Genomic DNA, 26,188 nt, shown 5'->3' with positions numbered 1-26,188 from the left:
AGTAGGGGTAAATGGGCAGGGAATAGGGGTAAATGGGCAGGGAATAGGGGTAAATGGGCAGGGAATAGGGGTAAATGGGCAGGGAGTAGGGGCAAATAGGCAGGGAGTAGGGGTAAATGGGCAGGGAATAGGGGTAAATGGGCAGGGAATAGGGGTAAATGGGCAGGGAATAGGGGTAAATGGGCAGGGAATAGGGGTAAATGGGCAGGGAGTAGGGGTAAATAGGCAGGGAGTAGGGGTAAATGGGCAGGGAATAGGGGTAAATGGGCAGGGAATAGGGGTAAATGGGCAGGGAATAGGGGTAAATGGGCAGGGAGTAGGGGCAAATAGGCAGGGAATAGGGGTAAATGGGCAGGGAATAGGGGTAAATGGGCAGGGAATAGGGGTAAATGGGCAGGGAGTAGGGGTAAATGGGCAGGGAGTAGGGGTAAATGGGCAGGGAGTAGGGGTAAATGGGCAGGGAATATGGGTAAAATATCTGGGAATATGGGCAACAAGCCCAGGAACAGGAGCCAAAACCCAAGGGATAGGGGCGAAAGAACGAGGGATGGGGCTAGAAATCCCAGCGATAAATGTACCTCACCCAGAGAGAGGGGCAAATAGCCTGTGGGTGAGAACAGTCAGGCTGGGGATGGGGGAGAACAGCCCAGGGTTTGTGGGACGGGGGTGGGGGAGACCGGGGTCAACGAGGGGGGTGGCTGGAGGGGCATGGGGGATGGTGTTGGGGTGCCAGGCCCCCTGGTGGGGTATGGCCGCTGCTTGGCCCCTCGTTGGGCGACGGTTACCCACCTGGGCGTTGGTGGGCACCAGGCCGACGTGCGGACCCCCGGCCCAGGACATGCTGCTGTTCCGTCACGAGAGAGGGCGCTTCTTCCGCATGCTGGGTGTCTTCTGCCTGGCTCAGTTCCTGTTCTGGGGCTACCTGGCCCACTTTGCCTTCACCTCCCTCAAAGACACGGGTCACCGGGAGACGGTGCTGGAGGGGGAGCGAGTGAGCGGCCTGCCCACCATCGGGGGGAGAGCCCTGAACCTGGGCTCAGACGCCTGGAGACTTGGCTTCACAGCTTCCTGCCTGACGGTCGGTAAGAGTTACCTTCTGACCGGTTTCCTGGGATGTGTGTGACACAACTCCGGAGGATGGGATTGTGCCAGGCAACCCTGATAACCCCCAAAAGGGTCAGAGTTCAAGGGTGTGTCACGCCAAACCTGTCCTCTACCTAGTCAGGTGTAGAGGGAATATAAGGACATACCATTCAGGGATGTGAAGGATTAGGTGCATTAGTCAGGGGTAAATGTTGATTAGTAGGGTAGGGGAATGGGTTACTCTTCAGAGGGTCGGTGTGGACTTGTCGGGCCGAAGGGCCTGTCTCCACACTGTCTATGACAGGCTTCGTGAGCAGGTGTGACATTGGAATGGGCACGAACATGGTGTGTGGGCTATAGTATGGAAAACCGTGAGGTTATCCGTTTTGGCAGGATGTGGGCAGTATTTCCGAAATGGTAAGAGATTGGAAAATGGAGGGGGAGCTGGGTGTCCTTGCCAACAACGTCCCGATGAAGGGTTTGCGCCTGAAACATCGACTCTCCTGCCCCTCGGATACTGCCTGACCTGCTGCACTGTGCCCAGCACCAACTCTGACTCGTTGGATGCTGCCTGAACTGCTGTGTTCTTCCAGCACCACTAATCCAGTACCAACTCTGACTGTCCAGCATCTGCAGTCCTCACTCTCTCCTAATAGAGTCGTAGAGCCGCACAGCATGGAAACATAACCCTCAGTCCGTGCCGACCGTAATCCCAAACCCTGAACTAGTCCCAATGCCTGCACATGGTCCATATCCCTCCAAACATTTCTCGTTCACGTACTTATCCAAATGTCTTTTAAACGCAGGAGCAAGTTACTGTAGCTGCTGGTATCTGCACCGAGATCAATCAATGCTGGAGATCACAGTGGGTCAGGCAGCACCCACAGAGAGAGAGAGCAAGCTAACGTTTCCAGTCTAGATGAGTTAACTGTACCCACATCCATCACTCCCTCAGGAAGTTCATTCCACACACGAACCACTCTCTGTGTAAAAGATTTGCCCCTCATGTCTTTGTTAAATCACTATAAAAGTGTGCCCCCTAGTCTTGAAATCCCCCATTCGAGGGAACAGACACCTACCATTCACCCTTTCCATGCCCCCCTTGGTTTTAATAGTAACCTCCTCCACGCCCAGTGAAAAATCTCCCAGCTGATCAAGACCCTTCCTATAACTCAAACCTTCCATAGAGTCAGAGAGATGTACAGCATGGAAACAGACCCTTCGGTCCAACCCGTCCATGCCGACCAGATATCCCAACCCAATCTCTAGTCCCACCTGCCAGCACCCGGCCCATATCCCTCCAAACCCTTCCTATTCATATACCCATCCAGATGCCTCTTAAATGTTGTCATTGTACCAACCTCCACCACATCCTCTGGCAGCTCATTCCATACACGCACCACCCTCTGAGTGAAAATGTTGCCCCTTAGGTCTCTTTTATATCTTTCCCCTCTCACCTTAAACCTATGCCCCTCTAGTTCTGGACTCCCCCACCCCAGGGAAAAGACTTTGTCTGTTTATCCTATCCATACTATAATTGCCCCTTTTTAAAAAATATTCAGTACACAGTCATTTTACATAGATGAAACAGTTTTGAAATCATTTTCAGGTAATATTGTATTGGATTATATATAATCTTTGACAATTAGTGTGAATACTTTTATCTTTTTAAAATTTCCTTTTTTTAAAAAAAATGTTTGATTGCTTAGAAGGTACAGCTTTCATCTATTGTAGCATGGGTGCAGATAACCTCCTACATTTGATCTGGTCTTTGCTACCTGGCAACATCCTGGTAAATCTCTCCTGACCCCCTCTCCAGTTTAATAATATCCTTCCTGTAACAGGGAGACCGGAACTGGACATGGTATTCCAGACGAGGCCTCACCAATGTCCTGTATAACCCCAACATGACGTTCCCCAACTCCCTGTACTCAAAGGTCTGTGCGATGAAGGCAAGAGTGCTAAACGCCTCATTAACCCCCGTCCCCCTGTGACGCAAACTTCAAAGGATTATGTACCAGTACCCCCTAGGTGCCTCTGTTCTACACCACCACTCAGGGCCTGACTGTTAATTGTATCAATCCTGTCCCTGTTTGTTTTACCAAAAATGTAAAACTTTGCGTTTATTCAAATTAAACTCCATCTGCCACTCCTCGGCCCATTAACCCAACTGATCAAGATCTCATTGTAATCTTAGATAACCTTTCTCACAGTCCACTCTCCCACCAACTTTGATGTCAAACTTTCTGACCGTGCCTTTTAGATTCTTATTTAAGTCATTTATGTAAATCACAAACAGTGGCCCCAGCACCGATCGCTATGGTGACAGGCCTCCAGTCCGATAAACAACCCTCCACCCGCCAACCTCTGTCTCCGGTCAATAAGCCAATTGTGTGTCAAATTGGCAAGTGAATCCCATATGAGCTAACGTTACACATTAGTTTATCATGTGGAACTGAATTAAAGGCTTTACTAAAGTCTAAATAAACGATGTCTACTGCTCTGCCCTCGTCTATCCTCTTGATTGAGTTTTTTGAAGAAGTAACCAAGTTTGTGAGACATGATTTCCCTCACACAAAACTATCCCTAACCATTCCTTGGCTCTCCAAATGCATAGCAAACCTATTTTTCAGCATCCCCTCCAACAACCTACCTACCACTGAAGTCAGACTCACAGGTATGTTGGTCCCAGGTTTTTCCTTATAGCCTTTCTGAAATAAAGGCATAGCATTATGCCAGGGCAGCACTGGTGGCACAGTGGTTAGCACTGCTGCCTCACAGCGCCAGGGACCCAGGTTCAATTCCCCCCTCAGGCGACTGTCTGTGTGGAGTTTGCACATTCTCCCCCGTGTCTGTGTGGGTTTCCTCCAGGTGCTCCGGTTTCCTCCCACAGTCCAAAGATGTGCAGGTTAGGGTGGATGACCATGATAAATTGCCCCATGGTGTTCAGGGATGTGTTGGTTAGGTGCATTACAATTAGGGGTAAGTGTAGAGTAATCGGGGAGGGGAATGGGTCTGGGTGGGTTACTGTTTGGAGGGTCAGTGTGGACTTGCCGGGCCAAGGGTCTGGATCCACCCTGTATCCAACCTCTACTCATCTGGCACCTCACCCATAGTTACAGATGGTACAAATATTTCCTCCCTAACTGCCCACAATGTCCTGGGATACCCTCGATCTGGTCCTGGAGATTTATCCACCATTACAATGTCTTAGATCTCCAGCACTTCTGTTCGGTAATGTGAACATCAGTGTTTATTTCCCTGCATTCTCTAGCCTCCATTTCTGTCTCCATAGTAAATGCTGGTGCGAAATATTCATTTAGTATCTCACATCTCATGAGGTTCAACACATAAATGACCTTGTTGAGCCTTAAGAGGTCCTACTCTCTCTCTTGTTGCTGTCTTGTGCTTAATGTAGCACGTCTTTGGATTATCCTTCACCATGTCTGCCAAGGTCGAGAGTGTGGTGCTGGAAAAGCACAGCCGGACCGGCAGCATCCGAGGAGCAGGAGAGTCAATGTTTTGGGCATAAGCCCATCATCGATTCTCCTGCTCCTCGGATGCCTGCCTGACCGGGCTGTGCTTTTCCAGCGCCTCGACTCGGATCTCCAGCACCTGCAGTCCCCACTCTCTCCTAGTTCCTTCTAACTTGGTTAGGAGCTTGGTTAGACTTCACGTGGAGCGCTGTGTGACAGGTCGGGGTCTCCGGAACTCAGGGCAGACCTGATTGTCCTAGAGAGGGAGCGCAGTGAAGAGTCGTCACTTGTTCCTGGGATGGCTCTCTGACTCTATCGGAAAAACCTAACTGAATAATAGATGCAGCAACTATTACAAGTGAATTGTTCGAATATAGCAACATCCCATTTACACACCCCTTGGCAAAGAACAATTCAGACACAGATTCTCTCACGTTCAATCCAGGAGGATGAAGAGAACGTAGAACAATACAGCACAGTACAGGCCCTTTGGTCCTCGATGTTGCGCCGATCCAAGCCCACCTAACCTACACTAGCCCACTATCCTCCATATGTCTATCCAGTGCCCGTTTAAATACCCATAAAGAGGGTGAGTCCACCACTGCTACTGGCAGGGCATTCCATGAACTCACGACTTGCTGAGTAAAGAATCTACCCCTCACACTATGAAGATTCCGAGAGGGTGGTAGACAGGAGACATTAAGCTTCCAGCTCTTCAGAGACTAATTCCTGAGAACACCAAAACCCAGGAATCCTGATCTGGGAGAGCTGGCCACTCCCATTCAGGCTGCTTTAAGTGACAGCCTTGTCATGCAAGGGAGTCAGGAATTATTGGGGGGGGGAGGGTGGTTGGTTGGTTTGGTGTGTGAGGGGAGAGGCAGGCAGAAGAAGGAGCTAAAATCCCATCCACATCAGCTGTGATTCACTGAACGGGATGGGGAGGGGGGGATAAAGGATTTGAAGGCTCACTCCACCCTTTGCTGGTTTTCACATGGCTGTGGGGTCTGGGGTCATGTATAGGCCGGATAAGGGCTTTCTCTCCAGGACGTTAGTGACCCAGATGGATTTTAAAGACCAATCAACAATTTGCTTCCAGGTCACTTTCACTGACTACTCGCTGAACTAATGCCGGACGTATTCGGCGACTTCAGATTCCGCTCCCTGTGGGGGAGAGACCCGTGTTCACAATAGAACAGAATCCCAACAGGTCCACACAGACCCTTAGGAGTAACCCACCCAGACCCATTCCCCGACCCTATATTTACACCTGACTAAAACACCTAACCTGCACATCCCTGGGCACTATGGGACAATTTCCCATGGCCAATCCACCCTAACCTGTACATCCCTGGGCACTATGGGACAATTTCCCACGGCCAATCCACCCTAACCTGTACATCCCTGGGCACTATGGGACAATTTCCCACGGCCAATCCACCCTAACCTGTACATCCCTGGACACTATGGGACAATTTCCCATGGCCAATCCACCCTAACCTGCACATCCCTGGGCACTATGGGACAATTTCCCACGGCCAATCCACCCTAACCTGTACATCCCTGGGCACTATGGGACAATTTCCCACGGCCAATCCACCCTAACCTATACATCCCTGGGCACTATGGGACAATTTCCCACGGCCAATCCACCCTAACCTGCACATCCCTGGGCACTATGGGACAATTTCCCACGGCCAATCCACCCTAACCTGTACATCCCTGGGCACTATGGGACAATTTCCCACGGCCAATCCACCCTAACCTGCACATCCCTGGGCACTATGGGACAATTTCCCACGGCCAATCCACCCTAACCTGTACATCCCTGGGCACTATGGGACAATTTCCCATGACCAACCCACCCTAACCTGCACATCCCTGGGCACTATGGGACAATTTCCATGGCCAATCCACCCTAACCTGTACATCCCTGGGCACTATGGGACAATTTCCCACGGCCGATCCACCCTAACCTGCACATCCCTGGACACTATGGGACAATTTCCCACGGCCAATCCACCCTGACCTGCACATCCCTGGACACTATGGGACAATTTCCCACGGCCAATCCACCCTGACCTGCACATCCCTGAATGCTATAGGACAATTTCCCATGGGCCAATCCACCCTGACCTACAAATCCGCCCCCCCCCCCCTCCTCCCCCCCCTATTCCCAAGAACGTGAGTTGGGACCTTGGGATTACTAGCCCTGTTGAGAATAGGAATGGCTGATGTCTAATTGCCAAGCAGTTGCCTTCCCACCAGTTAGAGACGTGCTAACCATCTCCTGGTCTGCTCTGTCCCTCCAGGCTCCCTGATCCTGGTCGCTGGCTACCTGTTTGCCTGCCGCTCAGTCTCCCGCGTGGTGCTCCATCGAGGTGGTCACCAGGTCACCATCGCCAGCTACCTGCCTTTCGGAGGCACCAGCTCCTTCACGGTGCCCCTGTGCCAGGTGTCATGCATGGCTCACCGCAGCCAGGTGCCCTCTGTGGTTCCCCTCAGGATCCAGGGTCACCGCTTCTACTACCTCCTGGACAAGCAGGGTCAGTTCTACAATGCCAAGCTCTTTGACACCACCGTCGGCGCCTACAGGAAGCTGTGACCCGTCCCTGAGGGAGAACCTGATGCGGCCTGGCCACCCACTCCTGCAGGGCTTTCGACAACTGTATCCCTGGGGCTGCTGCGTTAGCTGAAAGACTTACATACTTTGTTGTGCACGGACGTGGGGATGAATCGAGGAACTGTCGACCTCAGTCAGCGCTGATCAGGGAATCATTTACAGAGAACTCCACCTTCCTCATTTAAGAGCGTTTCTTTTCTTCTCTGACTTTGGTCGTGTCTTTATCGCATTTCAGGAAAGATCACAAGCAGTTTGTCTCTCTCTTGTCGTGCTAATGCAGCTCTCCAACTGCAGGAAGTGTAACACCCCATTGTTTCAGGCTAAGAATTGCAAATGTGATTTATCCAGGAATAAAATTATACAGAAGGAGAAACAAGCTGTGTTTTGGTGAGCGGTGGTTTGCTGTTCATTTTTTTTACCATGTTTCCCCCATGCACTCTATTATTAACATGTTCTGGATTCACCAGAGGAAATTCTCTCCCTCTGTCTCCTCATCTTAGACCTGAATAGAGTCATTGAGATGTGCAGCACGGAAACAGATCCTTCGGTCCAACTTGTCCATGCTGACCAGATATCCCAACCTAATCTCGTCTCATTTGCCAGCACTTGGCCCATATCCTCCAAACCCTTCCTATTCATATACCCATCCAAATGCCTTGTAAATGTTGTAATTGTACCAGCTTCCACCACTTCCTCTGGCAGCCCATTCCATACACGTACCACCCTCTGTGTGAAAATGTTGCCCTTAAGTCCCTTTTAAACCTTGCCCCTCTCACCCTAAACCTATGCCCCTCTAGTTCTGGACTCCCCCACCCCAGGGAAAAGACTTTGTCTATTTACCCTATCCATGCCCCTCATAATTTTGTAAACCTCTATAAGGTCACCCCTCAGCCTCTAACCCTCCAGGGAAAACAGCCCCAGCCTGTTCAGCCTCTCCCTGTAGCTCAGACCCTCCAACCCTGGCAACATCCTTGTAAATCTTTTCTGAACCCTTTCAAGTTTCACAACATCTTTCCGATAGGAAGGAGACCAGAATTGCACGCAATATTCGGAAAGTGTTGGATGTTGCTCGCTGAACTGGAAGCTTCGTTTTCAGACATTTCGTCACCATACTAGATAACATCTTCAGTGAGTGGGTTCTAGATTAGAGTGGTGCTGGAAAAGCACAGCAGGTCAGGTAGCATCCGAGGAGCAGGAAAATCGACGTTTCGGGCAAAAGCCCTTCATCAGGAATAGAAGCAGAGTACCAGCAGGGTGGAGTGATTTATCTCTCCACCCTTTCAGGCTCTCTGCCTGTATTCCTGATGAAGGGCTTTTGCCCGAAACGTCGATTCTCCTGCTCCTCGGATGCTGCCTGACCTGCTGTGCTTTTCCAGCACCACTCTAATCTAGACTCTGGTTTCCAGCATCTGCAGTCATTGTTTTTACCTAACATCTTCAGTGAGCCTCTGGATGAAGCTCTGGTGGTGTAGCCCGCTTTCTATTTATATGTTTAAGCTTCCGTGCATTGGTGATATCATTTCCTGTGGTGATGTCATTTCCTGTTCCTTTTCTCAGGGGGTGGTAAATGGGATCCAAGTCAATGTTTTTGTTGATAAGAGTTCCAGTTTGAATGCCATGCTTCTCGGAATTCTTGTGCGTTTCTCTCAGCTTCTTCCCTATCCTATCTACCTGTGACTCCACTGTCAAGGAGCTATGAACCTGCACTCCAAGGTCTCTTTGTTCGGCAACACTCCCTTGGACCTTACCATTAAGTGTATACGTCCTGCTCTGATTTGCTTTTCCAAAATGCAGCACCTCGCATTTATCTAAATTAAACTCCATCTGCCACTTCTCAGCCCATTGGCCCATCTGGTCAAGATCCTGTTGTAATCTGAGGTAACCTTCTTCACTGTCCAATTTTTTTTTGGTATCATCTGCAAACTTACTAATTATACCTCCTGTATTCACATCCAAATCATTTGAAAAAATTATGAAATGCAGTGGACCCAGCACCGATCTTTGTGGCACTCCGCTGGTCACAGGCCTCCAGTCTGAAAAACAACCCTCCACCACCACCCTCTGTCTTCTACCTTTGAGCCAGTTCTGTATCCAAATGGCTAGTTCTCCCTGTATTCCATGAGACCTAATCTTGCTAATCAGTCTCCCATGGGGAACCTTGTCGAATACCTTACTGAAGTCCATATAGATCACATCTCCTGCTCTGCCTCATCAATCCTCTTTGTTACTTCCTCAACAAACTCAATCAAGTTTGTGAGACATGATTTCCCACGCACAAAGCCATGTTGACTATCCTGAATCAGTCCTTGCCTTTCCAAATACATGTACATTCTGTCCCTCAGGATTCCCTCCAATAACTTGCCCACCACCGAGGTCAGGCTCACTGGTCTATAGTTCCCTGGCTTGTCCTTACTGCCCTTCTTAAACAGTTCTCCACAGTAGCCAACCTCCTGTCTTCTGACACCTCACCAGTGATTATGATACAATATACTCACAAGGGACTCAGCAATCACTTCTCTAGCTTCCCTTAAGAGTTCCAGGGTACACCTGATCAGGTCCTGCAGATTTATCCATTTTTATGCATTTCAAGACATCCAGCACATCCTCCTCTGTAATATGGACACTTTTCAAGGTGTCACTATCTATTTCCCTACATTCTATATCTCCCACATCCTTCTGCACAGAAAAGGCAGAATTGGTACTGCAGATGCTGGAGATTAGACTCTAGAGTCGTGCTGGAAAAGCACAGACGGTCAGGCAGCGTCCGAGGAGCAGGAAAATCGACGTTTCGGGCACTTTGCCTGTCTGACCTGTCATCCCGCAACTGTGCAAATTATCTGCGTCTTTCACCAAGAGTATAAACAGACAGGTGACGGACAAGAGTGGGACAGTCAGCCTTTTGACACTGCTGCTTTATTCAATGTCTGATCGGAGTTTAACATAAACTACTGTGGGAGCCTCAGTGGTTAGCACTGCTGCACCACGGTGCCATGGACCCAGGTTCGATCGTACCCTCGGGCGACTGTCTGTGAGGAGTTTGCACGTGCTCCCCCCGTGTCTGCGTGGGTTTCCTCCCAAAGATGTACAGGTTAGGGTGGATTGGCCGTGGGAAATTGTCCCATAGTGTCCAGGGATGTGCAGGTTAGGGTGGATTGGCCATGGGAAATTGTCCCATAGTGCCCAGGGATGTGCAGGTTAGGGTGGATTGGCCATGGGAAATTGTCCCATAGTGTCCAGGGATGTACAGGTTAGGGTGGATTGGTCATGGGAAATTGTCCCATCGTGCCCAGGGATGTGCAGGTTAGGGGTGGATTGGCCGTGGGAAATTGTCCCATCGTGCCCAGGGATGTGCAGGTTAGGGTGGATTGGCTATGGGAAATTGTCCCATAGTGCCCAGGGATGTGCAGGTTAGGGGTGGATTGGCCGTGGGAAATTGTCCCATAGTGCCCAGGGATGTGCAGGTTAGGGTGGATTGGCCGTGGGGAATTGTCCCATAGTGCCCAGGGATGTGCAGGTTAGGGTGGATTGGCCGTGGGGAATTGTCCCATAGTGCCCAGGGATGTGCAGGTTAGGGTGGATTGGTCATGGGAAATTGTCCCATAGTGCCCAGGGATGTGCAGGTTAGGGTGGATTGGCCATTGGGAAATTGTCCCATAGTGCCCAGGGATGTACAGGTTAGGGTGGATTGGTCGTGGGGAAATTGTCCCATCGTGCCCAGGGATGTGCAGGTTAGGGTGGATTGGCCGTGGGAAATTGTCCCATAGTGCCCAGGGATGTGCAGGTTAGGGTGGATTGGCCGTGGGAAATTGTCCCATAGTGCCCAGGGATGTGCAGGTTAGGGTGGATTGGCCGTGGGAAATTGTCCCATAGTGCCCAGGGATGTGCAGGTTGGGGTGGATTGGCCGTGGGAAATTGTCCCATAGTGCCCAGGGATGTGCAGGTTAGGGTGGATTGGCCGTGGGAAATTGTCCCATAGTGCCCAGGGATGTACAGGTTAGAGTGGGTTCCATGGGGAATTGCAGAGTTACAGGGAAAGGGTAGGGGCTAGGTCTGGGTGGGATGTTCTCCAGTGGGGCGGTGTTGACTTGATGGGCCGAATGGCCTGCTTCCTCACTGTGGGGAATGTATCATTCTACATTCGATAACCTTCCATCCGATTGGTCAGCAAGAATCTCTCTCGCTCTGCCTTTAAAATATTGCTGTGTCCTGAATGCAGTGGAAGAGAATTACAAAGACTCGGAGTCCTCTGGGAGGGAAGGTTTCCCCCTCTCTCTCTGAAATGAACTGTGTCTTATTTTTAAACAGTGCTGCTCCCCAGTTCCACATTCTCTCCCAAGAGGAAAGACTCTTTTCCTATGCGACTTGGTTATGTTCCCTCAGGTTTTGCTGGGAACCTGAGACAGTACTGTCACTTTGTTATTGTAGTTTTATTTTGAATTGGTTTAACTTTACAATCCTTTCAGGCATATTCCTCAGTGGAATTCAAGTGGCTACTTGAGCTTATAAAATTGCACATTTTCTCGTTTTAAACAAGTTAACCCAACCCCCAGCATCAAGACTAGAGCCTGTACCCCAGTGAGAGTCTGTGTGTGTGTGTGTGTGTGTGTGTGTGTGTGAGTGAGTGAGAGTGTGTGTGTGAGCCCGTACCCCAGTGTGTGTGTGTGTGTGTGTGTGTGAGTGAGAGAGAGAGAGTGAGCCCATACCCCAGTGAGTGAGTGTGTGTGTGTGTGTGTGTGTGAGTGAGAGTGAGCCCGTACCCCAGTGAGAGTCTGTGTGTGTGTGTGTGTGTGTGTGTGAGAGTGAGCCCGTACCCCAGTGAGAGTCTGTGTGTGTGTGTGTGTGTGTGTGTGTGAGTGAGAGTGAGCCCGTACCCCAGTGAGAGTCTGTGTGTGTGTGTGTGTGTGTGTGTGTGTGAGTGAGAGTGAGCCCGTACCCCAGTGAGAGTCTGTGTGTGTGTGTGTGTGTGTGTGTGAGTGAGAGTGAGCCCGTACCCCAGTGAGAGTCTGTGTGTGTGTGTGTGTGTGTGTGTGAGTGAGAGTGAGCCCGTACCCCAGTGAGAGTCTGTGTGTGTGTGTGTGTGTGTGTGTGTGTGAGTGAGCCCGTACCCCAATGAGAGTCAGTGTGTGTGTGTGTGTGGGGGGGGGGTGTGGGTGTGAGCCCGTACCCCAGTGAGAGTCAGTGTGTGTGTGTGTGTGTGTATGTGAGTGTGTGTGTGGGGGGGGGGTGTGTGTGTGTGTGTGTTTGAGCCCATACCCCAGTGAGAGTCGGTGTGTGTGTGTGTGTGTATGTGAGTGTGTGTGTGGGGGGGGGGGGGGTGTGGGGGTGTGTGTTTGAGCCCATACCCCAGTGAGAGTCGGTGTGTGTGTGTGTGTGTGTGTATGTGAGTGTGTGTGTGTGGGGGGGGGGGGGGGGGGTGTGTGTGTGTGTGTTTGAGCCCATACCCCAGTGAGAGTCGGTGTGTGTGTGTGTGTGTGTATGTGAGTGTGTGTGTGTGGGGGGTGTGTGGGTGTGTGTGTGTGTGTGTTTGAGCCCATACCCCAGTGAGAGTCGGTGTGTGTGTGTGTGTGTGTATGTGAGTGTGTGTGTGTGGGGGGGGGGGTGTGTGGGGGGTGTGTGTGTGTGTGTTTGAGCCCATACCCCAGTGAGAGTCGGTGTGTGTGTGTGTGTGTGTATGTGAGTGTGTGTGTGGGGGGGGGGGGTGTGGGGGGGTGTGTGTGTGTGTGTTTGAGCCCATACCCCAGTGAGAGTCGGTGTGTGTGTGTGTGTGTGTATGTGAGTGTGTGTGTGGGGGGGGGGTGGGGGGGTGTGTGTGTGTGTTTGAGCCCATACCCCAGTGAGAGTCGGTGTGTGTAGTGTGTGTGTGTATGTGAGTGTGTGTGTGGGGGGGGGGGGGGTGTGGGGGGGGGTGTGTGTGTGTGTTTGAGCCCATACCCCAGTGAGAGTCGGTGTGTGTGTGTGTGTGTGTATGTGAGTGTGTGTGTGGGGGGGGGGGGTGTGGGGGGGTGTGTGTGTGTGTGTTTGAGCCATACCCCAGTGAGAGTCGGTGTGTGTGTGTGTGTGTGTATGTGAGTGTGTGTGTGGGGGGGGGGGTGTGGGGGGGGTTGGTGTGTGTGTTGTTTGAGCCCATACCCCAGTGAGAGTCAGTGTGTGTCAGCTGAATCCTTCTCATAGATGGAAAGCTAATTAACCAAAGGTTTTGACTTTGCAAATATATCTCCTGGAACGGTAACACTTCAACTCAGTAACAGAAATCTGTGGGAAACGGAGAACTCAGCAGAACATTAACTGGAAAGTACGCTGACCAAGTGATAGTTCAGCTCGGCCGAGAAGTGACCAGTATTGTCCGAAACGGTGTTGTGCATCTGATGTTAATTTACACCCGGAAAGCGTTGGCATCCCAGTGAGCTCCTGGAATGTCTGGGGCAACTTTGCTGGAGACGATGAAGTAGATTTTGAACTCCTCTGCAAGAACCCTTCCTCTGCGGTGAAGATGACTCTCGGGGGGGAAGGAACCAGAGAGGTGTCGGCCTTCAGACCAGATTATCGCAGACGGCCCTGGAACTGTTCGGATCAAAATCCTCACACTGGGTGTCCCACACACCTCTCTCTCCATGGGACCTCTGTCTCTCAGCCTCTTGTGATGTTCCTATCTCGTTCCTTGCAGTCCTGACATTGTTCTTGCTGAATACAGTGTCTTTTTCTTTGCAAAGTGTCCTTGATAAAAGCTCTCTCCTCTATTTACAAATGTGTGTCCATGTTAATCCGGGTCAATGTTGTTCTAAGTTAGGAGAGAGATCGCACATATTCTCATAACACCTCCTTGAAAACACTCCCTAAAGTCCGACGTCTTTGACTGAGTTTATAATCGGTTGTCACTGGCATCTCCTTCTGTTAAAAAGAGAGACAAAGTAAGGCTGGCAGTTAGCCCAGGCAGGCTTCCGAAAGGGTCGTTACAAAAGGCTGAGGTATTAAGGTAACGCTTTACCCCCCCACACGCAGAGGTGACCCAGGGTATGGAGAACGTGCGGCTACAAGGAGGGATTAAAATGGAGGTCAGGAATGGGGCGTCTGGAGTGAGTGCAGACAAGGTCCAGGTGAAATACATCCAAGGTGTATTGAGGAAGGTGAGATGGGACTTGTGCAGGTACACAGACAGAGTCACAGAGATGGACAGCACAGAATCAGACCCTTCGGCCCAACCTGTCCATACTGACCCAGATATCCCAACCCAATCTAGTCCCACCTGCCAGCACCCGGCCCATATCCCTCCAAACCCTTCCTATTCATATACCCATCCAAATGCCTCTTAAATGTTGTCATTGTACCAGCCCCCACCACATCCTCTGGCAGCTCATTCCATACACGTACCACTCTCTGTGTAAAACGTTGCCCCTTAGGTCTCTTTTATATCTTTCCCCTCTCACCCTAAACCTATGCCCCTCTAGTTCTGGACTCCCCCACCCCAGGGAAAATACTTTGTCTATTTATCCTATCCATGTCCCCTCATGATTTTGTAAACCTCTATAAGGTCACCCCTCAGCCTCCGACGCTCCAGGGAAAACAGCCCCAGCCTGTTCAGCCTCTCCCTGTAGCTCAGATCCTCCAACCCTGGCAACATCCTTGTAAATCTTTTCTGAACCCTTTCAAGTTTCACAACATCTTTCCGATAGGAAGGAGACCAGAATTGCACACAATATTCCAACAGTGGCCTAACCAATGTCCTGTACAGCCGCAACATGACCTCCCAACTCCTGTACTCAATACTCTGACCAATATAGACCATAAGACATCGGAGCAGAAATATGACCATTCAGCCCATTGAAGTCTGCTCTGCCATTCGATCATGGCTGATCAGTTTCTCAACCCCATTCTCCTGTTTTCTCCCAGAACCCTCGATCCCCTTGATACTCAAGAACCTATCTATCTCAGTCTTAAATATACTCAATGACCTGGCCTCCACAGCCTTCTGTGGGAATTAATTCCATAGATTCAGCACTTTCTGACTGAAGAGGTTTCTCCTTATCTCCGTTCCAAAAGGTCTTCCCTTTACTCAAAGGCTGTGCCCTCAGGCCCTAGTCTCTCCTACCAATGGAAACGTCGTCCAAACATCCACTCTGTCCAGACCATTCAGTATTCTGTATGTTTCTCCCCCATCCTTCCAAACTCATCAAGTATAAACCCAGAGTCCTCAAATGTTCCTCACATATTAAACTTTTCATTCCTGGGACCAGTCTTACGAACCTCCTCTGAACACACTCCAGGGCCAGTACATCCTTCCTGAGATTTTGGGGCCCAAAGCGCCACACAATATTCCAAAAGTTGTCTGACCAGAGCTTTAGGAAACCTCAGAAGTACATCCTTGCTTTATTATTCAAGTCTCCTCAAAATAAATGCCATCATTGCATTTGCCTTCTTAACTATTGACTCAACCTGCAAGTTTACCTTGACAGAATCCTGGGCTAGAACTCCCAAGTCTCTTTGCACATCAAACTTCTGAAGTTTCTCCCCATTTAGAAAATAGTCCATGCCTCTATTCGACCAAAGTGCATGACCTCACACTTTCCCACATTGTACTCCATCTGCAACCTCTTTGTCCATTCTCCAAACCTGTCCAAATCCTTCTGCAGCCTCCCCGCTTCTCAATGCTACCTGTTCCTCTATATATCTTTGTATCATTAACCAGAATGTCCTCAGTTCCTTCATCTCGATCGTTAATGTAAGGGAAGCATGCCAAACGCCTTCCTCACTGTCCTATCTACCTGTGACTCTACTTTCAGGGAGCTATGAACCTGCACTCCAAGGTCTCTTTTAGTCTTAGATTCGGGAGGTGGGGTGTGAGAGCACTGCAGAATTGCGCCCTGTGTTGAGAAAGGGGTGTGACGTTTAGTCCAACGACTGGCAATATTAGTGAGGTGGGCAAGAGGTGGTTCGGGGAACAGGGATTAATGAGACCTTTGGTCTGGGGGAAGAGTTGCAGCTGGGATCCCCAGGCAGTGGTCAAGGACCCCTGGCTCTGGCTGGTTTGAACCTGGGTGTGCAGGGGGGGGGAACAGTGTCACCTTCACCGATGAGATAAAACCCAGAGGGAGGGCGGTGTGCAACTCCAGACAGACACAGAGTGGGCAACCGGGCGGCACATAAGTTTCGATGACCAGGACGGTGAGGTGGTACACTCTGGGTTGGAAGAAGGTGGAGGGAGCAGTATAAGACGAAGTGTTTCCAGAGGGTGTTGAGGGAGCAGAGAGATCTGGGTTTATATGCGAAGGTCCGGAGAAATCTGCCCGGAGAGGGGGAGAGAGAGAGCAGCTGCTACAGCAGACTGCATCCTGGGCTTGAGGAATGGGAACCATCGGGTACAGGAGCAGGGAGGTGATGCTGAATGTGTTTACGGAACGGGGGTACAGCCCCAGCTGGGGTATTGTAAACCATTCGGCCGGTGACATTATAGGAACAATGGGGACACACTGCACAGAGAGCAGGAGGGGTTCAAACTGGTGATTCAGGACATTTGGGGAGAAACATTTTCACACATTGAGGGGTTAGGGTCTGGGGTGTACAGTCTGAGAGAGTGGGGGGAGGGGGAGGGGGAAGTTCACTCAAGGGGTTAGGGTCTGGGGTGTAGTGTCTGAGAGTGTGGGGGGAGGGGGAGGGGGAGGTTCACTCAAGGGGTTAGGGTCTGGGGTGTAGTGTCTGAGAGTGTGGGGGTGAGGGCGAGGGTCACTCGAGGGGTTAGGGTCTGGGGTGTACTGTCTGAGAGTTTGTGGGGGGGAGGGGGGAGGGTCACTCGAGGGGTTAGGGTCTGGGGTGTCCTGTCTGAGAGTGTGGGGGGGAGGGGGAGGGTCACTCGAGGGGTTAGGGTCTGGGGTGTACTGTCTGAGAGGGCGGGGGGGAGGGGGAGGGTCACTCGAGGGGTTAGGGTCTGGGATGTCCTGTCTGAGAGTGTGGGGGGGAGGGGGAGGGTCACTCGAGGGGTTAGGGTCTGGAGGGTACTGTCTGAGAGGGCGGGGGGGAGGGGGAAGGTCACTCGAGGGGTTAGGGTCTGGGGTGTACTGTCTGAGAGTGTGGGGGGAGGGGGGAGGGTCACTCGAGGGGTTAGGGTCTGGGGTGTACTGTCTGAGAGTGTGGGGGGAGGGGGGAGGTTCACTCGAGGGGTTAGGGTCTGGGGTGTAGTGTCTGAGAGTGTGGGGGGGAGGGGGAGGTTCACTCGAGGGGTTAGGGTCTGGGGTGTAGTGTCTGAGAGTGTGGGAGGAGGGGGGAGGTTCACTCAAGGGGGTTAGGGTCTGGGGTGTACTGTCTGAGAGTGTGGGGGGGGAGGGGGAGGTTCACTCGAGGGGTTAGGGTCTGGGGTGTAGTGTCTGAGAGTGTGGGGGGGAGTGGGGAGGTTCACTCAAGGGGTTAGGGTCTGGGGTGTACTGTCTGAGAGTGTGGGGAGGAGGGGGGAGGTTCACTCGAGGGGTTAGGGTCTGGGGTGTACTGTCTGAGAGTGTGGGGGGGGAGGGGGGAGGTTCACTCGAGGGGTTAGGGTCTGGGGTGTACTGTCTGAGAGTGTGGGGGGGAGGGGGGAGGTTCACTCGAGGGGTTAGGGTCTGGGGTGTAGTGTCTGAGAGGGCGGGGGGGAGGGGGAGGGTCACTCGAGGGTTAGGGTCTGGGGTGTACGGTCTGAGAGTGTGGGGGGGGGAGAGGGGGAGGGTCACTCGAGGGGTTAGGGTCTGGAGGGTACTGTCTGAGAGTGTGGGGGTGAGGGCGAGGGTCACTCGAGGGGTTAGGGTCTGGGGTGTACTGTCTGAGAGTTTGTGGGGGGGAGGGGGGAGGGGGGAGGGTCACTCGAGGGGTTAGGGTCTGGGGTGTAGTGTCTGAGAGGGCGGGGGGGAGGGGGAGGGTCACTCGAGGGGTTAGGGTCTGGGGTGTCCTGTCTGAGAGTGTGGGGGGGAGGGGGAGGGTCACTCGAGGGGTTAGGGTCTGGGGTGTACTGTCTGAGAGTGTGGGGGGGGAGGGGGAGGTTCACTCGAGGGGTTAGGGTCTGGGGTGTACTGTCTGAGAGTGTGGGGGGAGGGGGGAGGTTCACTCGAGGGGTTAGGGTCTGGGGTGTACGGTCTGAGAGTGTGGGGGAGGGGGAGGTTCACTCGAGGGGTTAGGGTCTGGAGTGTACTGTCTGAGAGTGTGGGGGGGAGGGGGAGGGTCACTCGAGGGGTTAGGGTCTGGGTGTACTGTCTGAGAGTGTGGGGGGGGAGGGGGAGGTTCACTCGAGGGGTTAGGGTCTGGGGTGTACTGTCTGAGAGTGTGGGGGGAGGGGGGAGGTTCACTCGAGGGGTTAGGGTCTGGGGTGTACGGTCTGAGAGTGTGGGGGAGGGGGAGGTTCACTCGAGGGGTTAGGGTCTGGGGTGTACTGTCTGAGAGTGTGGGGGGGAGGGGGAGGGTCACTCGAGGGGTTAGGGTCTGGAGTGTACTGTCTGAGAGGGCGGGGGGGGAGGGGGAGGGTCACTCGAGGGGTTAGGGTCTGGGGTGTACTGTCTGAGAGTGTGGGAGGAGGGGGGGGGGGGAGGGGGGGGAGGTTCACTCGAGGGGTTAGGGTCTGGGGTGTACTGTCTGAGAGTGTGGGGGGGAGGGGGGAGGTTCACTCGAGGGGTTAGGGTCTGGGGTGTACTGTCTGAGAGTGTGGGAGGAGGGGGGAGGTTCACTCGAGGGGTTAGGGTCTGGGGTGTACTGTCTGAGAGTGTGGGAGGAGGGGGGAGGTTCACTCGAGGGGTTAGGGTCTGGGGTGTAGTGTCTGAGAGTGTGGGAGGAGGGGGGAGGTTCACTCGAGGGGTTAGGGTCTGGGGTGTACGGTCTGAGAGTGTGGGGGGGAGGGGGAGGTTCACTCGAGGGGTTAGGGTCTGGGGTGTACGGTCTGAGAGTGTGGGGGGAGGGGGGAGGTTCACTCGAGGGGTTAGGGTCTGGGGTGTACTGTCTGAGAGTGTGGGGGGGAGGGGGAGGGTCACTCGAGGGGTTAGGGTCTGGAGGGTACTGTCTGAGAGTGTGGGGGGAGGGGAGGTTCACTCGAGGGGTTAGGGTCTGGGGTGTACTGTCTGAGAGTGTGGGGGGGGAGGGGGAGGTTCACTCGAGGGGTTAGGGTCTGGGGGTGTACTGTCTGAGAGGGCGGGGGGGGAGGGGGAGGGTCACTCGAGGGGTTAGGGTCTGGGGTGTACTGTCTGAGAGTGTGGGGGGGAGGGGGAGGTTCACTCGAGGGGTTAGGGTCTGGGGTGTCCTGTCTGAGAGTGTGGGGGGAGGGGGAGGTTCACTCGAGGGGTTAGGGTCTGGGGTGTCCTGTCTGAGAGTGTGGGGGGAGGGGGGAGATTCACTCGAGGGGTTAGGGTCTGGGGTGTACTGTCTGAGAGGCCGGGGGGAGGGGAGGTTCACTCGAGGGGTTAGGGTCTGGGATGTAGTGTCTGAGAGGGCGGGGGGGAGGGGGAGGGTCACTCGAGGGGTTAGGGTCTGGGGTGTCCTGTCTGAGAGTGTGCGGGGGGATGGGGGAGGTTCACTCGAGTGCAGAGATCCCTCGAGTGTTGATGCTGGGTCAGAGTCAGGATAGGGGGAGGGTAGCGAGAGGGGTCGTTACTCGAGAACCTCACCTCAGTCCCATCCATCAGGTTCACCAGTAAACACGAACGCTGCTCCATCACACTGATATGTTTGATGGGATTGACCAATAAATCGATGTACTCTGAGAGAGGGTCACACAACCACACCATTAAAGACACAGTAAAGCTCCCTCTACACTGTCCCCCCCCATCAAACACCCCCAGGACAGGGACAGCACCGGGTTAGATACAGAGTAAAGCTCCCTCTACACTGTCCCCCATCAAACACTCCCCAGGACAGGGACAGCACGGGGTTAGATACAGAGTAAAGCTCCCTCTACACTGTCCCCACACCAACCACCCCCAGGGACAGGGACAGCACGGGGTTAGATTCAGAGTAAAGCTCTCTCTACACTGTCCCCCCACCAACCACCCCCAGGACAGGGACAGCACGGGGTTAGGTACAGAGTAAAGCTCCCTCTACACTGTCCCCCCCATCAAACACTCCCCAGGACAGGGACAGCACGGGGTTAGATACAGAGTAAAGCTTCCTCTACACTGTCCCCCCCATCAAATGCTCCCCAGGACAGGGACAGCATGGGGTTAGATACAGATTAAAGCTCCCTCTACACTGTCCCCCCCCATCAAACACCCCCAGGGACAGGGGACAGCACAGGGTTAGATACAGAGTAAAGCTCCCTCTACACTGTCCCCCATCAAACACTCCCAGGGACAGGGACAGCACGGGGTTAGATACAGAGTAAAGCTCCCTCTACACTGTCCCCCCATCAAACACTCCCCAGGACAGGGACAGCACGGGGTTAGATACAGAGTAAAGCTCCCTCTACACTGTCCCCCCATCAAACACTCCCCAGGACAGGGACAGCATGGGGTTAGATACAGAGTAAAGCTCCCTCTACACTGTCCCCCATCAAACACTCCCAGGGACAGGGACAGCACGGGGTTAGATACAGAGTAAAGCTCCCTCTACACTGTCCCCCCCATCAAACACCCCCAGGACAGGGACAGCACGGGGTTAGATACAGAGTAAAGCTTCCTCTACACTGTCCCCCCATCAAACACTCCCAGGACAGGGACAGCACAGGGTTAGATACAGAGTAAAGCTCCCTCTACACTGTCCCCCCATCAAACACTCCCAGGGACAGGGACAGCACAGGGTTAGATACAGAGTAAAGCTTCCTCTACACTGTCCCCCATCAAACACTCCCAGGGACAGGGACAGCACAGGGTTAGATACAGAGTAAAGCTCTCTCTACACTGTCCCCCCATCAAACACTCCCAGGACAGGGACAGCACAGGGTTAGATACAGAGTAAAGCTCTCTCTACACTGTCCCCCCATCAAACACTCCCAGGACAGGGACAGCACAGGGTTAGATACAGAGTAAAGCTCCCTCTACACTGTCCCCCCATCAAACACTCCCAGGGACAGGGACAGCATGGGGTTAGATACAGAGTAAAGCTCCCTCTACACTGTCCCCCATCAAACACTCCCAGGGACAGGGACAGCACAGGGTTAGATACAGAGTAAAGCTCTCTCTACACTGTCCCCCCATCAAACACTCCCAGGACAGGGACAGCACAGGGTTAGATACAGAGTAAAGCTCTCTCTACACTGTCCCCCCATCAAACACTCCCAGGGACAGGGACAGCACAGGGTTAGATACAGAGTAAAGCTTCCTCTACACTGTCCCCCCATCAAACACTCCCAGGACAGGGACAGCACAGGGTTAGATACAGAGTAAAGCTCCCTCTACACTGTCCCCCCATCAAACACCCCCAGGACAGGGACAGCACAGGGTTAGATACAGAGTAAAGCTTCCTCTACACTGTCCCCCCATCAAACACTCCCAGGGACAGGGACAGCACAGGGTTAGATACAGAGTAAAGCTCCCTCTACACTGTCCCCCCATCAAACACCCCCAGGACAGGGACAGCACGGGGTTAGATACAGAGTATTGCTCCCTCTACACTGTCCCCCCATCAAACACTCCAGGACAGGGACAACACGGGGTTAGATACAGAGTAAAGCTCTCTCTACACTGTCCCCCCATCAAACACCCCCAGGACAGGGTCAGCACGGGGTTAGATACAGAGTAAAGCTCTCTCTACACTGTCCCCCCCATCAAACACCCCCAGGGACAGGGACAGCACGGGGTTAGATATAGAGTAAAGCTCCCTCTACACTGTCCCCCCATCAAACACCCCCAGGACAGGGTCAGCACGGGGTTAGATACAGAGTAAAGCTCCCTCTACACTGTCCCCCCATCAAACACCCCCAGGACAGGGACAGCACAGGGATAGATACAGAGTAAAGCTCCCTCTACACGGGGTTAGATACAGGGGAGAGCTCCCTCCTCAATCTGGGGGTGGGTCCCGAGGGGGAGGGGAATGTGAGTGTCCTGGTGGTTGGTTGGGGAGGGGGAGGGTGTTGGGGGATGGGGTGGGGTCGGGGAGGGGGAGGGGGTGGAGGAAGGGTTGGGGGTTGGGGGAGGGGTCGGGGGTTGGGGGGGGGGAAGGGTTGGGGGTTGGGGGAGGGGTCGGGGGAGGGGTTGGTGGGGGGGGGGTGTGGGGTTGGGGGAGGGGTCGGGGGAGGGGTTGGTGGGGGGGGTGGTGTGGGGTTGGTGGAGGGGTCGGGGGTTGGTGGGGGGGGGGGGGGGTTGTGGGGTTGGGGGAGGGGTCTGACCTGCGTGTGTGTCCGGGATGTAATCCTTCACGTCCGTGTGAACAAACAGCGAGGGGAGCTGGAGGGGCTGGTTCAACTCATTCCTCAGGCAGATGTAGTGATAACCTGGGGGGGGAGAGGGGGGGGGAGAGGGGGGGGAGGGGGGGAGGGGGAGAGAGAGGGGGGGAGAGGGAGAGAGGGGGGAGGGAGAGGGGGGGAGAGGGGGGGGAGAGGGGGGGGAGAGGGGGGGAGAGGGGGGGAGAGGGGGGTAGGGAGAGAGAGGGAGAGAGAGGGGGGGGAGAGGGAGAGAGGGAGGGGAGAGAGGAGAGGGAGAGGGGGAATGGAGGGGAGGTGGGGAGAGAGGGGGAGGTAGAGAGGGAGGGAGGGGGAGAGGGAAGGCACAGAGTGGAAGCACAGAGAGGGGACAAGGAGGGGGTTGCGGGGAGAGAGAGAGGGGGAGAGGGGGAGGGACAGGCCATGGGAGAGAGGGAGTGAAGGAAGGGGAGATGAAGGGAGAGAGAAGGAGAAGGGGCGAAGTGAGAGGGAGGGAGGGAGGGAGAGGGGAGTGGGATAGGGAGAGAGGGAGTAAGAGAGGGAGGAGAGGGGTAAGTGATGGAGAGGGTATGGGAGAGGGGGATGGAGGGAGAGGGATGGGAGAAGGGGAGAGAGAGATAGGGAGCAGCGGATAGGGAGGAGGAAAGTGGAGGGAGGGAAGAGTGGAGGGAGATAAGGAGGAGAGATGGAGGGAGATGGAGAATGGGAGAGTGTGGGAGTGTAGAGAGAGAGGAGGGAAGATGGACAGACAGGGAGAGGAGAAGGGAGGGTGAGGGAAAGAGAGAAGCGAGTTACTGACTGTGTAGACCAATCATTACACTCCATACCCACGTTACCATGGTTACCAGGCTGGGGAGGAGCTGGGAACTGGGACAGTATTCCAGAACTCCGGCTAAGATTCTGGAAACACAGCTTTAAATCCCATCACAGCCGACTGTGGATATGGGAACAAGCTAATTGAGTTACAACTGTTGGCTGTTTTGGGTGGGGGTGGGAAGGGAGTCACTAATGGGGGACAAGTTACCACCCTTACCCAGTTAGGCCTACACGTAACTCCAGACCCACAATAATGTGGGGGACTCTGGGTAACACACTGTGTGTCTGACCAGTAACATACACATCCCTCCTCAGACTCTGTGTGAGTGTGAGTGCCTGTGTGTGTATCTGTGTGTGTGTATCTGTGTGTGTGTATCTGTGTGTGTGTGTATCTGTGTGTGTGAGTGTAAATGTGTGTGTGAGTGTAAATGTGTGTGTGTGTGTGAGTGTGTGTGTATCTGTGTGTGTGTATCTGTGTGTGTGTGTATCTGTGTGTGTGAGTGTAAATGTGTGTGTGTGTGTGTGTGTGTGTATCTGTGTGTGTGTAAATGTGTGTGTGTGAGTGTGTGTGTATCTGTGTGTGTGTAAATGTGTGTGTGTCAGTGTGAGTGTGTGTGTATCTGTATGTGTGTATCTGTGTGTGTGTAAATATGTGTGTGTCAGTGTGAGTGTGTGTGTATCTGTATGTGAGTGTGAGTGTGTGTGTATCTGTGTGTGTGTAAATGTGTGTGTGTCAGTGTGAGTGTGTGTGTATCTGTGTGTGTAAATGTGTGTGTGTGAGTGTGTGAATGTAAATGTGTGTGTGAGTGTGTGTGTATCTGTGAGTGTGTGTGTGTATCTGTGTGTGAGAGAGTGTAAATGTGTGTGTGTGAGTGTGTGTGTATCTGTGTGTGTGTAAATGTGTGTGTGTCAGTGTGAGTGTGTGTGTATCTGTATGTGTGTGAGTGTGTGTATCTGTGTGTGTGTAAAAGTGTGTGTGTCAGTGTGAGTGTGTTGTGTGTATCTGTATGTGAGTGTGAGTGTGTGTGTATCTGTGTGTGTGTAAATGTGTGTGTGTCAGTGTGAGTGTGTGTGTATCTGTGTGTAAATGTGTGTGTGTGAGTGTGTGAGTGAGTGTGAGTGAGTGTGTGTATCTGTGAGTGTGTTGTATCTGTGAGTGTGTGAGTGTAAGTGTGTGTGTGTGTGTGAGTATGAGTGTGTGTGTGTATCTGTGAGTGTGTGAGTGTAAATGTGTGTGTATCTGTGAGTGTGTGTGTGTATCTGTGAGTGTGTGTGTGTATCTGTGAGTGTGTGTATCTGTGTGTGTGAGTGTAAATGTGTGTGTGTGTGTGTGTATCTGTGTGTGTGTAAATGTGTGTGTGTGAGTGTGTGTGTATCTGTGTGTGTGTAAATGTGTGTGTGTCAGTGTGAGTGTGTGTGTATCTGTATGTGTGTATCTGTGTGTGTGTAAATATGTGTGTGTCAGTGTGAGTGTGTGTGTATCTGTATGTGAGTGTGAGTGTGTGGTGTATCTGTGTGTGTGTAAATGTGTGTGTGTCAGTGTGAGTGTGTGTGTATCTGTGTGTGTAAATGTGTGTGTGTGAGTGTGTGAATGTAAATGTGTGTGTGAGTGTGTGTGTATCTGTGAAGTGTGTGTGTGTATCTGTGTGTGAGAGAGTGTAAATGTGTGTGTGTGAGTGTGTGTGTATCTGTGTGTGTGTAAATGTGTGTGTGTCAGTGTGAGTGTGTGTGTATCCTGTATGTGTGTGAGTGTGTGTATCTGTGTGTGTGTAAATGTGTGTGTGTCAGTGTGAGTGTGTGTGTGTATCTGTATGTGAGTGTGAGTGTGTGTGTATCTGTGTGTGTGTAAATGTGTGTGTGTCAGTGTGAGTGTGTGTGTATCTGTGTGTAAATGTGTGTGTGTGAGTGTGTGAGTGAGTGTGAGTGTGAGTGTGTGTATCTGTGAGTGTGTTGTATCTGTGAGTGTTGTGAGTGTAAGTGTGTGTGTGTGTGAGTATGAGTGTGTGTGTGTATCTGTGAGTGTGTGAGTGTAAATGTGTGTGTGAGTGTGAGTGTGTGTGTATCTGTGAGTGTGTGTGTGTATCTGTGAGTGTGTGTGTGTATCTGTGAGTGTGTGAGTGTAAATGTGTGTGTGTGACTGTGAGTGTGTGTGTAAATGTGTGTGTGTGAGTGTGAGTGTGTGTGTATCTGTGAGTGTGTGAGTGTAAAGGTGTGTGTGTGAGTGTGTGTGTGTGTCAGTGCGAGTGTGTGTGTGTATCTGTGAGTGTGTGAGTGTAAATGTGTGTGTGTGTGAGTGTGTGTGTATCTGTGAGTGTGTGAGTGTAAAGGTGTGTGTGTGAGTGTGTGTGTGTGTCAGTGCGAGTGTGTGTGTTGTATCTGTGAGTGTGTGAGTGTAAATGTGTGTGTGTGTGAGTGTGTGTGTATCTGTGAGTGTGTGAGAGTAAAGGTGTGTGTGTGAGTGTGTGTGTGTGTCAGTGCGAGTGTGTGTGTGTATCTGTGAGTGTGTGTGTGTGAGTGTGAGTGTGAGTGTGTTGTGAAGACATGTACATTACCGAGTTGTTCTGAAGATTCCTTTTGAAGTGATTGTGAAAATGGGATCATTGCTTCATGAGTCTGTAGCTCCTGGCTCCGTGAACAGAGAGGGTCGATTAGCTCAATGTACTGGAAGTCACAGGCCTGTGTCTATGGCTGACAGTGGTTGTGGTTTGGATTAGAGTTAATTTGAATTAAGTTGGGGGGGGTGGGGGGGGGGGAGGTGGGAGAAGTGTGTGGTGTGGAGAAATAAAACTCCAGCTGGGGAATAAGAGAGACGGCTGGGGGGGGGGGGGCAACTGACAAACCAAAGGATCAATCTCTGGTGGGTATTTCCTGAGGATTCCCTCTCGCTACCTCCAAACC

At 52.6% G+C, this 26,188-nt stretch overlaps 2 protein-coding genes across 2 annotated transcripts in view; one reads left to right on the top strand and one right to left on the bottom strand.

The window, feature by feature from the left end:
• Positions 1-700: 700 nt before the first annotated feature.
• On the top strand, positions 701-7,555 carry LOC140457136 (transmembrane protein 223-like). The gene is made up of 2 exons (XM_072551172.1): positions 701-1,082; positions 6,869-7,555. Exons 1-2 carry the CDS (start codon positions 716-718, stop codon positions 7,159-7,161), a joined length of 660 nt encoding a protein of 219 aa, XP_072407273.1. The 5' UTR covers positions 701-715; the 3' UTR covers positions 7,162-7,555.
• A 5,794-nt stretch (positions 7,556-13,349) lies between these two features.
• LOC140457194 (1-phosphatidylinositol 4,5-bisphosphate phosphodiesterase beta-3-like) overlaps positions 13,350-26,188 on the bottom strand; it is a 23,773-nt gene continuing 10,934 nt past the window's right edge. The window contains exons 4-6 of the mRNA XM_072551255.1: positions 22,442-22,546; positions 19,788-19,879; positions 13,350-14,067 (exon numbers count right to left, since the gene is read on the bottom strand). Coding sequence (XP_072407356.1) covers positions 13,987-14,067; positions 19,788-19,879; positions 22,442-22,546 — 278 coding nt within the window. The 3' untranslated portion in view covers positions 13,350-13,986. The remainder of the gene's footprint in view (positions 14,068-19,787; positions 19,880-22,441; positions 22,547-26,188) is intronic.

This window comes from Chiloscyllium punctatum, chromosome 31 (genome assembly GCF_047496795.1).
Source record: "Chiloscyllium punctatum isolate Juve2018m chromosome 31, sChiPun1.3, whole genome shotgun sequence".
NCBI classification, from domain to species: domain Eukaryota; kingdom Metazoa; phylum Chordata; class Chondrichthyes; order Orectolobiformes; family Hemiscylliidae; genus Chiloscyllium; species Chiloscyllium punctatum.
This window is presented reverse-complemented; position numbering and strand designations above follow the sequence as displayed.